The sequence below is a fragment of the Ornithodoros turicata genome, chromosome 3 (genome assembly GCF_037126465.1).
Source record: "Ornithodoros turicata isolate Travis chromosome 3, ASM3712646v1, whole genome shotgun sequence".
Classification (NCBI taxonomy): Eukaryota; Metazoa; Arthropoda; class Arachnida; order Ixodida; family Argasidae; genus Ornithodoros; species Ornithodoros turicata.
The window spans coordinates 77,180,004-77,193,472 of NC_088203.1; the positions used below are offsets into that span (position 1 = coordinate 77,180,004).

A 13,469-nucleotide genomic window follows, 5' to 3' on the forward strand; every position below is an offset into this window, starting at 1 on the left:
TTGATCAAAGACAGAGACGGCCACTGTGGGCTGTGCCGGACGGGTGACGCTTCAAACACATTGGGCCGCGGCGACGGGCTGTCACGAAGCTTGCCGTAGTGCTTGTGCCGTGCCATTCGTTTCGGCGGCGCCTTCCGGTTGTAACAGGCGTAGCAGGCGACACCCAGTAACAGTGCCATCACTGTGGCTACAATCACGGCTACGTGCACCAGTTGCAGAGTCGTTGCACTCCTGCTTGAGTGTCGCGCTTCCACCCAGTCCAGGATGTTGCTGGCGTCGTAAGCCCTGCGAAACGGGCTCCCGTGTCTCTTGGTGCGAGATTCGTTGATGCTGTGCTGTACAGCCCAAGCGAGGGATTGCACCAGGAGAGAACGCGGGAATGCGAGAGAAGTAGCGGTGTGGTTAGACGGAGAGCTCAAGTTGGAGGTGACAAAATCAGGAGGCAGGACGGTAGTGTTTCCTAGAGTGGCGTTGAATGGTTCCATCACTCAGCGGGAACGGCGTATCGATTAAACAATGGCAGCTGATGAAAACGGTGCACTGTTGATGATTTCTGCTTCTTCTTCTTCCTTTATACCTGCGGCCACAGCTAAGGCAGAGGTCATAGCGAGCGGTATGCCGGTATACGTTAGTAAAACTTGGATGGAGAGAGAAGTTGTTGGTTCGTTGTTTTCTTCTTTCTTCTGATCCCACTGCTTGCCGTTGCCAGTTGCTGTGTTCATGATGAAATCGGGCAACGTCTCGGTCACTCCACGACACGATGATATTTACAAAGCACAGTCAAGACGTTCGTCCTGACACGTCCGTTCGCCTCAGAGTCCGTTAGCCAAGTCCCCTTTCTTTGTTTCAACTCTCCCCGCTCATGGCGTTGTTTTCCAGTCCCCGGTGCTGCCCTTCCCTTTGCACGGCTTAGGTTACACACTTGACGAAAATAATACAAAAACAGTACACCCGGTACAAACGTTACATCGGCTGACCAAACCACTCCCGAACCCTGAGATTTATAGCTCCCTGTTTGGTACACAGAACCATAGGAAGAACCCCTCAGGGTAACCGGATCCCCCGTGTTTTCGCTCCAGACTCTAGGAGCACTATCCAGACCCGCTAGAAACGAGGCTGACATCTTCGAAGTGTCCGGCCGTGTTCTCCGAAAGCGCGGGGGGGGGGGGGCACATAGAAGTAAAAATATAAAAGAAACCCGGCATTTCTGTCACACAGCAAGTTCCAACTTTACAACGTTGCTCGGGGCGTCCTGTGCAGACTTCACAGGGAACTGTGCCGACACTTCCCTTATAATGTATGGGGAAAGTCCAAAGAAGACACCCAGACAGCACAGCCGGTGCCGGGACTTGAACCCGGGTTACTTCGCAGTCCCAGTCACCCAAGAGAGTGATTAAATGGCAATTATAGATTGTTAGTAATGATATCCATGACGCAGACTGTGGAATACCGGCTGCGTGGGAAGTCCTGGCCACCTCTTTTAGGAAGGGACATTGTGATGGAACCGGTAGTATAGTGAAAAATGTTAATAATATGAAGTTCTGAAAGTGGCAACGTAACAGAGTCACAAAGTGAATAACGACTAAATTGGCGCCCAACCCTCAGCTTAAAAACTTCAGCGACAGTCTCAGTAAGATGAGCGGGATCTTTGAGATGTAATGTGAATGGCGATGCAGGGGCGGACCCTCACTTTTTCTTTCTTTTTTTTCTTTCTTTGGGGAGGGGAGGGGGGTCCTTAGTCGAAGCGTGTAGTGGGGAGGCGAGGGAGAGGCAAACTTAATATAAGACGAACGTTTCTTTCTTTTGCTTTGTTTTTTGTTTGTTTGTTTTTTTGCGGGAGAGGGGGGGGCTCGCCCAACCGACCCCTGTATCCGCCACTCTCTACCTCTGAAGAACCGGTTGCAGAGGTGACAAATTGCCTGCATGCCGTTTTGCGGGCGCTGTAACTCAGCCATATGAAATACCTTTGTTTTGGATCCCTGTGCCCTATACGCATATAGGCTGGCATCAATGACGTCATGATCAACAAGACCTCGGTCTTTTCCGTCTGCTAACACCAGACCACGGCCGAACGGAGGGTCATAGGGGAGCCGCACTTCACCTTTGGAGCGCCACCGGCTCCACGTTGCGGCAGGAGGGCGAATATATTCCCAAGGGGAAAAACAATGTCGGCACAAAGTCGGCCCAATGCACAGTGTGAGACTAAAAGTTGTCGGACCGACCTACGTAAAAGTGACCGGGCCAAGGTCGGGGATTGACATTGGTTGGCCTAACGCGGCCGGAGGTTCCGCCAACGTATATGGACGACCTGAACGACATAGGGCCAAGGAAGTGCCAGCACAAAACCAAGATTGGTTGCAGCTTGGGGTCTCCCTGGCTTCACCCTGGCCAGCAAGCCATTTTTATTGATGGGCCGACCATGGGCCCCACAGCCATAGAGCAGTAGGCCCGACGTTGGTTATTCATACTCAATTGTCTCGCAGCGTAGAGTAACGATTTATCATCCTTTGTTTGTTGCTAGTATTTCCCACAACGGTCAGTGAGCACGCCGTTTTAGAGCACAGAAATTTCCCACAACGGAACAGCGTTTCAAAGTGAAAAAAAAAACAAAATAGAGAAAGGGAGAATCATAAAAGCTCGCAATATGTCCGAGACCACCAGAATCAAACAGCTCACAAAGAAAAGCAATTACATTTCTCATATTGCTAACTCTAGGATGGGAAGACGTAAGCATTTCTTTCCTGAGGAAGAACAGATACTATACATAGGTTGTCTCGCGAGCATCCACAGATTCGAGAGCCCTGTTCGCGTATGAGTCAAAATGAAAGGTGAGGTGTCTAAGTTTAATTCGACGTGTACACAAACAACACTGAAATGAGGAATTTATGGTCGGATTACCTCACCATGAAGATAATGTCTCTGTTTCTTACTGCTTTTGGTTCGAGACAATCTCTTGGCCAATCGAAAGTCGAACTTACGCAGTGCTACACCATTCCGCCTTTCCCTCTCCCCAAGGAAACATACCGAGATTGGACCGAGCTTGGCAAGAGTTTAGCTAGCAAACCTAGCCGTGCCTGGCAGGTGCTTCGCCAACGAGCTCGTTCTTGGTACAGGTCTGCCCCCTGGCCGACGGCTTGCCAAATCTCGCTCTGCCTATCACTATGCAACATTGCGCCAACGTTGGCTGGCCGAAAGAGTCGTTGGCCAACTGTCATCCGACTTTCTGCCAACCGTCAAAGCGTCTTTTTGCTGCATCAGCTGCATTGTTTTCGGGTCTGTTTGCAGTGCAGGGCCGACATTGACCCGCCTATATTATGCAAATCTCTCAATAGCACACCCGCAAATCGCCGCACAACGTCGTTCGACAACAACTGTGAGCGACATCATATTGACGTTGGTCCAAGGTGCAGTGGCCGACTAAGTCGCATGCCGACCAAAAACAGAACACTAGCCAATGGTTGGCAGTCGCCACTTTCCACTTGGGTTCCCTGCCTCGTGCGCAATTCCCTACTTCGTTGTTAGGACGGGCGGGCTGTTCTGTCGTGTTTGGGCATACCCACAATGGGGAGCGGACAACTGCTCACCGGACAAAGAAGAAGAAGACAAATTACTCGTGACATTTTCTCACCCCGTTCTCTTTCTCCATGGGCCCACCCTGACAGACTCATAATTTATTTTAATTTCATCCACTGTGTGAAATAGTCAATGATAATAAGAGTTTGTACTTTTGAAATCACGATTTTAGTTTTCGAACCTCCTAAAAACGAAAACGAATGCGTCGTCTGACAGCTATTAAAAAGCAGCTTCAGTCTTCCCTTGGTGGAGTTAAAGACCTCCCTAACGCAAGGTACGACAGATGTCAGTCGTCTTGGTCATTTATAGCCGTGGTCCCAACTCGCTTTTCTTTGTTGTTTGGAGGTATTGAAACTAAAATTTTTAGTCGGCATTTGTGTGGTACCGATTTCCAACGAAAAGTGGAAATAAGTGGGGAAAACTTCCAGTGCTCGTTATCTGTACAAGAAATACTAGAAGGAGGAACACCACATCACATACACAAAGCAGCAGCGCTCCTGAGATATGAAGTACAGAAAGAGCTTTCTGAGGCACACCTACCCAGGGAATTTACATTCCTTGCAGGATTACGCTATGGAGTCATCCGACAAAATAGAGGGATAACCTTCCTAGCGTCTCACGATATACTAGGTGTTGAGGCATATTAAAAAAAACGAATTTCTTGGCCCCATATTTTCATTAACGACCACAGGGCCTATTTATTGTGCGCCTACTGCATTTCGCCAAGTCAGGGTTAAAATCTGTGGCTGGATTAGCTTACTTGGAACTAAGTCCGATATCACGCTCACAGCATTTCGTAAAAGCAGCATTGACGCATTATTTTCATACGCTTTTGCACTTGTCTGAAAGATTTTTATATAAGTGAGTGACCAATAAATGCTCTCGATTTTTACACTCAAGCTCCCCTGTACCGAAATAACCAACTACCACGTGAGTCCCACCATGCTTCTATGTTTGTGCACATACTATATGAATTATTTTACTATCAAGGAGCTTCAATTATGCGCGTGGTTGAAAACATGACGCATAAATTTGATGTTCCCCACCAGACATCCCCCCAGCCACAACGAAGTATGTTCTCGTCGGACAAACATTTTTCTATTATCCTGCGCAACCAAACACGACACATAACTTGCCAAAACAACAGGCACATGAAAAATTTTCTTAAGCTTTCTGACGGTTAGCAAATGCCCTGGATCCACACCGACCACATATGACAGACAGGGAAAGAACGCGCGAGTTCGCCGCGAGGGCCGCTGGACTACAACAGAGGCTGGACAATACTCAGTGGCGCCCCTAGCGAAGTGCAGCAGCTCGCCCGACCTATTTCCTGATATGGAAATAGGTGAAATATTTAGACATTAAACAATCATTAAACATCAAACAAAGGATCAGAAATATTTGTCTGCACTTTTTGTCTCGGGTTTATTTCGCAGTCACGCGCCAGCTTGTCAGCACCATTTCGCTTTTGTCGAGCCTATTTCCTGATATGCAGCATAAAATATATATAATCACATTGGGCGAAGAATTATCCCACAATATCCAGTCCTTTCACATCCCGTTCCTTCTGTGCTGCTGTCATAGTAACGGTATCTTCATTCCGAATGTGAATGCTGAAGCCAGGAATGCTTGTACTTCGGTGGCCCCTTTAGCGCGCGAACGCGTGACCTGCGCGGACGGCAGCACCACGAAGCGTTGGACGTTAGGTTTGTGCAAACGAGACACGACATAGTATGACGAGACCGACTGTTGGTGCGGTATGCGTGCCCAGCCGCACAGGCCCCCGCACATTGATGGGCCACGTGCCCTGGGCAAACCTCACTGACTAAAGCGGGAAAGATAGCGCCACCAAAGCGTGAGTCCAACGCGCTATCCAATGCGCTATGCAATGCTGTCGATCCAAAACGAAATAGCAGAATCTGTTGACTGGTATCAGATATTATTTCCGAGTTCGCCAGAAAGGAAGAATAGTTTCCTATGTCTGTAACTATGCGCCTCGTTATAAGTACCTATATATGTAACTCTCTATTCATACTTTTATAAGTAATTTGTGGCTTTACGTCGCGAGACATCGATGATGATGATGAGCGAGACCCCAGTGGTCAGTGTGTGGATTAATTTTGCACACCAGAGTGAAATCTCAACACACGCCATACCACATTTAACGTCCCTTCGCGGCGGTTATATATTTATAGTATTCTGATCGACAGTTTTGTACTTATATAAACACCGTATAAAACAGGCCGTCAAGTAAGAACACAAGAGTGTAGTCAATCAACGTAGTTAAAGTATGTCGCTGATGATTTGGTGTGTTTATGCCGAGAACGTAACTCTGGCCGTGATGCCGTTTTCTTCTTTTTTCTCGCGCCTCCATCACTTTTGTATCAGGCCACGCGCATCGATTCATGGCACTGTGCCCCGCGCTTGCCTTGAGACGGCCCTGGGTGTGTGCATGGCTCAACCGAGCCACGGTGTCTTGCGCGTCTTAAGGCTGGTTCACACTGCCACGTTCGCGCTTACGGGCTACGGGTTGCGCTTACGTAGTACCCATCTCGTTGCCGGCTACCATCGTTCACACGTTTCGGCGCTCCGTTCCTCCAATGAGGAGCGGCCTCCTAGAGCGCCATCCTTTCGAAGAAAAGTGAAATAGAGCCACAGATTAGCATGGCGTCCAGCGTTGATCAGGCCTGATCTGGTTTTAATTGGGCTGGGCACAGAATGATGTTCCAGGGCTATTCTGTTGGTTCCAGGCTGGATTTGCTCTGACCTAGCCTGATCAAAAACTGGTTGGTCCAGATTCACTGTCAGATTTAGGTCCAAGTTTTGTACACTTGATAGAAGCAAACAGTACATTGGAATTACGTTTTCCAACCACACAGCCACGAGAAAAAATATTCCTTCGTTTCTCATAAAACATGGCACCTTATGCTGACTTTACTTTGCAATAAATACATACATTGATGTTCAATTATCATACTACCTTGGCCACTATGCAGCATAGGAACATTTTCCAAAGTCTATATCTTTCTTGAGAAACTCCGACACCTCCTTTGCAAGTAGCCGGTGCAGGGATACATTGTCCCGCATATAGATCCATCTGTTGTCAACAAAGTCATATCTCTTGGGCCCACTAAAGAGTGAAAAAATAGGGGACTATGGGTTATCTTCTGATGGCATCCACAGGTATCTTGTAGCATCTGTAGGCAGTGGCGTAGCCAGACCTCCCCCCCCCACCCCTCCCACTATTCCTGTGTCAGCCAACACACACATTTTATTGCCAGGGAGCTATTGCTGACACCGCAAGATTAGGGATGCAAATCTAGACTGATTTGAACGTTCACAATGCGATTACATGTAGGCTGTTATGACCAATGAGGCCCTGTCACCAGATTGGAAGTATTTTGATACGCTCACATTGGTACCCCCTCCTATATATTATTTTCTCCTCGGATTTGCACGATTTGCGTGGGTCGGCCCGTGGCAGGTAGGGGGGGCCCGGCCCCCCCTAGCCCCCCGTGGCTACGCCACTGTCTGTAGGTGCTAGTGTGCTACTGCAGGAATTAGGGTATGTATAGTCACAACATGAAACCTATAGAGCTGTAGGATCATTTGAAACGCACCTCACAGGTGATGACAACCAGATCTGCCGATTTGGCGTCTGCTTGTTGATGACGTAGGTCCCAAGCTTTTCTCCAAAGTGTACAGTAAGAACACCATCCTGCATAAAAGTAGATGGACAACCATGTGGATTCAGGGCAGTTGGTATAAGCCTCTACTCATACTTGTAGTGCAATGGAACAAGACACAAATAACACACACAACACTTTTGCTGCAGCAAAAGTGTTGTGTGTGTTATTGCAGCAAACAACAATGCTGAAACACAACAGCAAAAGTGCTGTGTGTCGTGTTTGTGTCTCGTCCCATTGTGCTGACATTATGAATACATAAGAATAAGCATGATATGTAATATACAAGTTTAGAGGGAGAATCACATGTACAGTTAACAGGCTGCCAAGAACTGCTTACACTGAGAGCTAGGTCGGCTTCAGGAATGTCGGTCACATCATCAAGAATCTCCTCAAAACGCTCTGCTAGGGATTCCAACGTTTCTTGGGTGATTGACTCGTACTGGGCCGCAGATATGGACGATCTAGTGATGACACAGAAAACAATGCGTGAGGGAAGCAATGCCCAGAAGGGCACCTTTCCAAAATGAGTTCATCAAGAGCCTACTCTGTTGATCCTGCGCGAAATGACGACGTCCTCCACAAGGCAGTGCAGGGAGTTCGTAGCAGACCCATTTGCTGCATTGGCTGAATAAAAACAAGAAGACACATTATAATGGGCTAAGACTACACGAGGTAGAACACGGCAAGACACTGTATGTACTGAATAATCCTACATGAAGCAGTTCAGAAAAGAAGGAAAACCGCGCCAGAAACAATGTATTTGTCAACTGCACTGCACCGGGGGGTTCTGTCGGTGTCACCGCGGTGAACACTGACACAATTTTCTGTTCGCTTTTATTTGTCTATTATATCCGGTGACTACGTAAGATTACTTAGAGCCTGCTCGACCCCATAATTCAATCACAACGGCAGACATAAGTGGCACTGACACTAGCAGTCCTTGGGTATTTGTGGCCATTATATTGCGCTGCACATCCTTTGCAAGAGCAAGCGCTCCTCCTGTAAATCCGTAATATACTGCACTGGCGCAAACAAAGGTACAAATGCCTCCGTGAAACACTGAAAATTTCCATTCGCGCAGGAGACGCAACACGAGCAGCAGACGAGAGCACAATGTGCGAAGCCGTTCGACGCTATTCCGCTGAATTTAGCCGGAGACATCTAAAACAGAAACACGATCCTCTGCTAGCGCCGCGTCGGCCGTTCATCAAAGATATATATATCGCAATGTTGGTCCGTGTTGTTCTGGAGGGCGACGAAGTAGTGATGTCGGCGGGGAGGGTGACTGCAAATTTCGCATATTTACCATCTATCGTCTTGGTTGAAATTTACAAATACTTGCCTTTTCAAGACAAATTACGAGCATCATCATCGTGTAAGGCATGGAGAGAATGTCTATTCCACCCTCGATTTTGGACGAAGCTCAACATCAAATTTTGTCTGAAGAAAAACTGCTGGCGACGGGCCGAATTCCTCTCTAGAAAGTGCGGCCGATTTTTACGATATGTCACGCTCGAATTTGACTGTACTAGTGCAAACATCATCCAGCAATGTGTCGCCGTCCTCACACAACTGGGAGAAAACAGAATGCTACATTCGCTCACGCTACGACCAACGGCTTGTGTTGTCGACTGGCCCTACGTTGCCAATGGGTGTTCGAACGAAAACGAAACCTTCGCAGTGTACGACAGGTAAGCAGAAGACAGTCACCGTTTTTTGTGGCGCGGTGCGTAAAGGAGAGAAAATTAGTTAAACAAACATTAGGATCAGTAGGTTGATCGCCTCCTTGGGTGGCGTGGATAGTAGATAAGGGTAACATTTGTAAAACAAGGAAGTTGAAAGTGTAGCTCATCACTGATACCGTGTACTCACCGTGTACTTCCGACGCAGTTACAGGGTTGCGAGGCACTTCGTTAGCACACGTTAAGTCTGATGTGCATCAAACCCCACTTATCATTTGTACCCATCTTCAATATGTGTCATATGGACAGCCTGTTTGTTTGGTACAGTTCATTAAATGTCATCGCAGTCCTTAACCAACATCCTCACGTATGCAGGCTGTATGATTGCCTTTTTTGCGGAACTCTCGCGAAACTGTCATTTCTGACAACCACATGTGTAGTTTGGCTAAACCCTATATTGCATGACGAGTCAACAAGAAAAAGCATCGTGTTGTGCAAACTCTGCAATATTTTATTGTAATGTCGTGACAATAATTCAAATGAAATTAGGCAGCCATGCCACCAGTCACACAAAAGTCCGAAAATAACAGATCAAGTGTACAGACACATTTCTCGTGACCTTGCACTAAGATTGCCTTAAAAAATGCTCGCGTGTAAAAACCGGTAAGAGTAACAATGGGAGAGCTACAAGCGAGCCTGCCGCAATCTTGTAAATGCAACCTAAAGCATGGCTAAAGTGCAGTTGAGTTGTTTTAGGATTCCTACTTTTCCTGGTGAATCTTCACACGCACAACCTAATGTTGTTGCTTAGTCAAGTCAGAAAACCTGTGATTCATACCCTCTTCACCAACCTTTCCTCAGGTTCCTCGAAGCCATCAAACAAGTGATTCGCACTTCCACCAATTTGGAACACTTGTCACTTGGTGGCCTGGAAGACCTGCTTCACCACTCTGATCACCTCCTGGGATTGCTAAGCCTTCATCATCGCCACACACTCTCGCACCTCCACTTGGCCAGTGTCAAGGACAACCCGGACCATTATCCCATTCCGGAAATCCGGCTTGGCCTGCTCTCCGTGTTCAGCCGTTTACGAACTTTGAGCATCGACTACGACTATGTCTGCGACCACCTACTCCTCCTCCTCGCTGACAAGGTGGCACCACTGTCTAAGCTCATTCTTCATGTACATGGACTGGAGGACAGCTATCAGAAGTCAATCAAAGACTCCTCTTGGTCGAGGCTGGCTTCGAGTGCGCCTCAGTTGCGGGTAACACTTATACTGCTCCATACGTGCGAGCCATTTACAGCCGTAGAGAGCCTGCTGTGTCCGTCGATGCCTCTGGCGGAGTTCAGCTCATATTACAGCGACGCGTTCCATGGGGAGGTCCTTAATTACCTCTGGGGAAGATATGCAGAGACACTGTGTGCTGTAAATGTAGTGAACGCCCTGACAGAAGAAGATGCAATTCCGCATAGGACTTTTTTGGTGAGAGCCGAGAGTCCTGTGGTGATGCTGGCTTGGAGATGTCATCGCCTTGCTAGCCTGCAGCTTGTGGGTTAGTATACTAACTTATGGAAGTTTTCCAAGCATATATCTGTTCCAGCTGTTAAAATTCACTGTGGGCTGTAAAATTCTTCGAGATTACTGCACATGCCGTGACGCACAAGGAGGTTCCTCTTCGTCAGGTTCTGGTGCATGTGAACACAATAGAGTCCACAATATGTAGTGTATTGCAGGTGCTGTGGCCTTTTGTCTGTTTGGCCCACATGAAAGCCATGGTGACAGAAAAAGAAGCATGTACAAGGATTGTTTGAGAATTTTCTTGAATCCCTCAACCCCCTTTTTCTCCTCCCGTCCGTTTCCTGTCTTTCCATCTCTGGCGTGTCTGGAAATAAACACTCTGTATACATGCTGTCCCCCATTTCTCAGTCCCGTCTACGTAACAGTGGCTGAAAATTTCCAGATGGATGTACTGTCCTAACAATATGTATGCTTTACAGGACACGAAATTGCCGATACAGACCTGATTGCGGTGGCGCGCCTACGTGGCCAGCAACTCAAAGAACTGCGTATCCCGCTTGACTGTGTGTCGGAGGGAGGATCGGGAGGACCTTATTACAGTGAACTGTGCCCCACTGATGTTCAGCGTCTCGAAACTGAAGTATCGACAAGTCTCCAACGCAAGTGGACGCTCGACAGTACCCAGTCACCAATAGAAGTGGAACACGGGGCATTCCGCAGCTACCTGAAGAGCCTTCAACTGCTTCAGGGCTATTCTGAGGCATAGCCGCAACACGGGGCACCACACGCGCTTTTTTGTCATCATCATCTGTTTACAAACTTTCTGAAAGCGCGCATTAAGAACATTATCGGTGGTGACCAACGATACCATACACACAGCACAGTGATCGAGATATTTTAAGGACAAAGCTGCGCATTCCAACAACGCATCATTGTTGCATCTTTTTGAAGAGAGTCTATTTATATTTACACCATATATAACAGATGACCCCTGCTTGATTTTTGGCAGGTTGAAGAATATCACCCTCGTTGATTAGAAATGATGGTGCCTGATGTTGGCGTTTTACTGTTGTGCAAAGATCAAACACACTAGGAAGTTTATACAAGGGGAAAAGAACAGCCCCTTTTTTACACCATGTTTTTAGAGGGTTGTTGGCTGCTTTACTAAGAGGCCGGTGCCGTTGGCCTGAGAGTGGCAAAGTAAAAAGTATTCCAACACATTTTGAAGCATCCTGAGAATTAACACCTGTTGAGTGCGCACGTTTTCCAAATGTATCACCTTGACGCCACGACCCTCGGGAGTATTTCCTGTGATAGTAGCTTTGAGAGGAAGACCCTTCTCAAATTCAGGAGTCATAAAAAATGAAAATCGTGATCTTTTTCTCGTGGTCGTGGTGCGGGGTATCCGTGGTGCTCACATTTTAGTATCTGCCTCTGAGATGGTGCTTTTTTACAGCAAGGACGACATTTCATGTTTGCGGGCAAAACTGACCACAAACTCTAGTTTACTGCCCCGATAGAGGTTCTTAATGGGAGTCACTTTCAACTAAACGACAGCTACCATACATCCCAAGTGGCAGAAGAATCCAGTTTCACTCTAGAGAAAAGAATATCCTAACTCGTGGTTGTGGATTTAGCAATGTGCTACTAAAGTAAAAACACTAAAGGCCTCATTGTTACCTGAGGAGCGAAAACACCATAACAACAGTCTCGGTGTTCCTTGACAAAGACACGTCTTCCCAGATCCACGTCTTTCAGACACCCACAGCATTACACTATTTGCGTGCGTACAAAAAACTGTTTAAAAAATGGTGTAAGCCTAATGTGAGGCTCAACTTTTGTAATATTTTGAAAGAACTCTCCAACTACGTGCCTGCAAATGCTGTAAAATTGCTGGTGTTACTCAGGAAAATGGCACAAGGTGGCGCTGCAATTGAAATGACGTGGTTTTGGGAAACGACGGAAGAGAACACGTAATTTTTGTGGGAATCTTGACTATAAACCATACGCAATGAAATTTGAACGTGTATTAACCTATTAATGTCTTCTATTGTTACTTTTGTGTGGCAGGGTAAGCTTTTCCTACTGCAGTATTCGTGACTCTGGCCATGGGGGCCTCAGTGTGGGAAATTGTTGGTTAACGATCCCTGTAACCTTCATTATGTGAAGCCTGGCAGGTGTGTGCCATATTAAATTGACCAAAGCAAGTTATATATTTTTATTGCTCATGCCCGCTTTTAACGACCTATTGAGTAATTATTGTTTTCAAAGGTAGATGTTATTTTTCAGTGAAATTAATAAATGTTGACTATACTGATGCTATGCTAGCAGTTCCTTTGGAGTGATATTGATAAGAGGTCGCAAAGTTGGCTGTAGCAGTCTTTCCTGCCCTCCATTAAGTACTAGCATGTATCTGCAGCTCTGAGCCAATATTATCATTGTACTGCCTGCCTAATTTCTTTTCCTGCGGGACAACCGCATGCGATGGCAAAGGTTTTTGCAGATCATTCTGTGATCATTTTTGTGTTATTTCAGAGCGGTTATGATGGCGTTCGCCATAAGGTACCATCCAACTTCGACCATCAGGGTATCATCACCATAAGCATATAAGAACTATGCGTCCTCTATTCACTCAATACCATTTACTTATATGCTTCAGTTTGATAGTTTGTTTTAGCGTTAGTTCCTTAGCTAATTTGTTTGCTTCATTCAACTTTATTTCACCAACTTATCTAAATGATACCCGCTCATAGCCACAGTTGCTTCGCGACGCTAACACGAAAGTAAATCTAAAGGATTATAATAATTCGGGTCCTGCAGTACCCCAACTATATTACCGTAAATTATTTTCCTTTCTGTTTCAGGTATTCTGAGTGTGGGATATCCGTTGCTGTTGCCGTTACCTGCTATATTTCCGCTATAATACAGTTTCCGTTTCTGTTAGCGTTTATTTATTTTTTTTTTTCCCCTTTTTCTGGATGAAACTGCTCGCCGCGATCGGCC

General features: G+C 46.7%; 2 protein-coding genes across 4 annotated transcripts; one reads left to right on the forward strand and one right to left on the reverse strand.

Moving 5' to 3' along the window:
* Positions 1 to 6,484: 6,484 nt before the first annotated feature.
* LOC135388662 (frataxin, mitochondrial-like) lies at positions 6,485 to 8,403 on the reverse strand. 3 transcript variants are annotated; one of them, XM_064618358.1, is made up of 5 exons: positions 8,192 to 8,403; positions 7,807 to 7,886; positions 7,600 to 7,723; positions 7,194 to 7,291; positions 6,485 to 6,703 (listed from the first exon to the last, which is right to left on the reverse strand). In XM_064618358.1, the coding sequence occupies exons 1-5, from the start codon at positions 8,333 to 8,335 to the stop codon at positions 6,562 to 6,564; spliced, it is 588 nt and encodes a 195-aa protein (XP_064474428.1). In that variant the 5' UTR covers positions 8,336 to 8,403; the 3' UTR covers positions 6,485 to 6,561. The 3 variants fall into 3 exon arrangements, with proteins under 3 accessions (XP_064474428.1, XP_064474430.1, XP_064474429.1); XM_064618360.1 differs by lacking the exon at positions 8,192 to 8,403 and adding an exon at positions 8,041 to 8,180; XM_064618359.1 differs by lacking the exon at positions 8,192 to 8,403 and adding an exon at positions 7,976 to 8,180.
* Positions 8,404 to 8,505: 102 nt separating this feature from the next.
* LOC135388661 (F-box only protein 33-like) lies at positions 8,506 to 12,784 on the forward strand. Its single transcript, XM_064618357.1, has 3 exons — positions 8,506 to 8,953; positions 9,806 to 10,500; positions 10,946 to 12,784. The coding sequence occupies exons 1-3, from the start codon at positions 8,529 to 8,531 to the stop codon at positions 11,230 to 11,232; spliced, it is 1,407 nt and encodes a 468-aa protein (XP_064474427.1). The 5' UTR covers positions 8,506 to 8,528; the 3' UTR covers positions 11,233 to 12,784.
* Positions 12,785 to 13,469: the final 685 nt, after the last annotated feature.

Bases quoted from the DNA above. Each gene is read 5' to 3' on its own strand.
- LOC135388661 (XM_064618357.1), top strand. From the start codon at position 8,529: ATGTCGGCGGGGAGGGTGACTGCAAATTTCGCATATTTACCATCTATC. The intron at 8,954-9,805 runs GTAAGCAGAAGA...ACCTTTCCTCAG, and splicing joins ACCTTCGCAGTGTACGACAG to GTTCCTCGAAGCCATCAAAC. The intron at 10,501-10,945 runs GTTAGTATACTA...TATGCTTTACAG, and splicing joins TGCTAGCCTGCAGCTTGTGG to GACACGAAATTGCCGATACA.
- LOC135388662 (XM_064618358.1), bottom strand. From the start codon at position 8,335: ATGGAAATTTTCAGTGTTTCACGGAGGCATTTGTACCTTTGTTTGCGC. The intron at 7,292-7,599 runs GTAAGCAGTTCT...ACTTTTATGCAG, and splicing joins AAGCCGACCTAGCTCTCAGT to GATGGTGTTCTTACTGTACA. The intron at 6,704-7,193 runs GTGCGTTTCAAA...TTCACTCTTTAG, and splicing joins TGGTTGTCATCACCTGTGAG to TGGGCCCAAGAGATATGACT.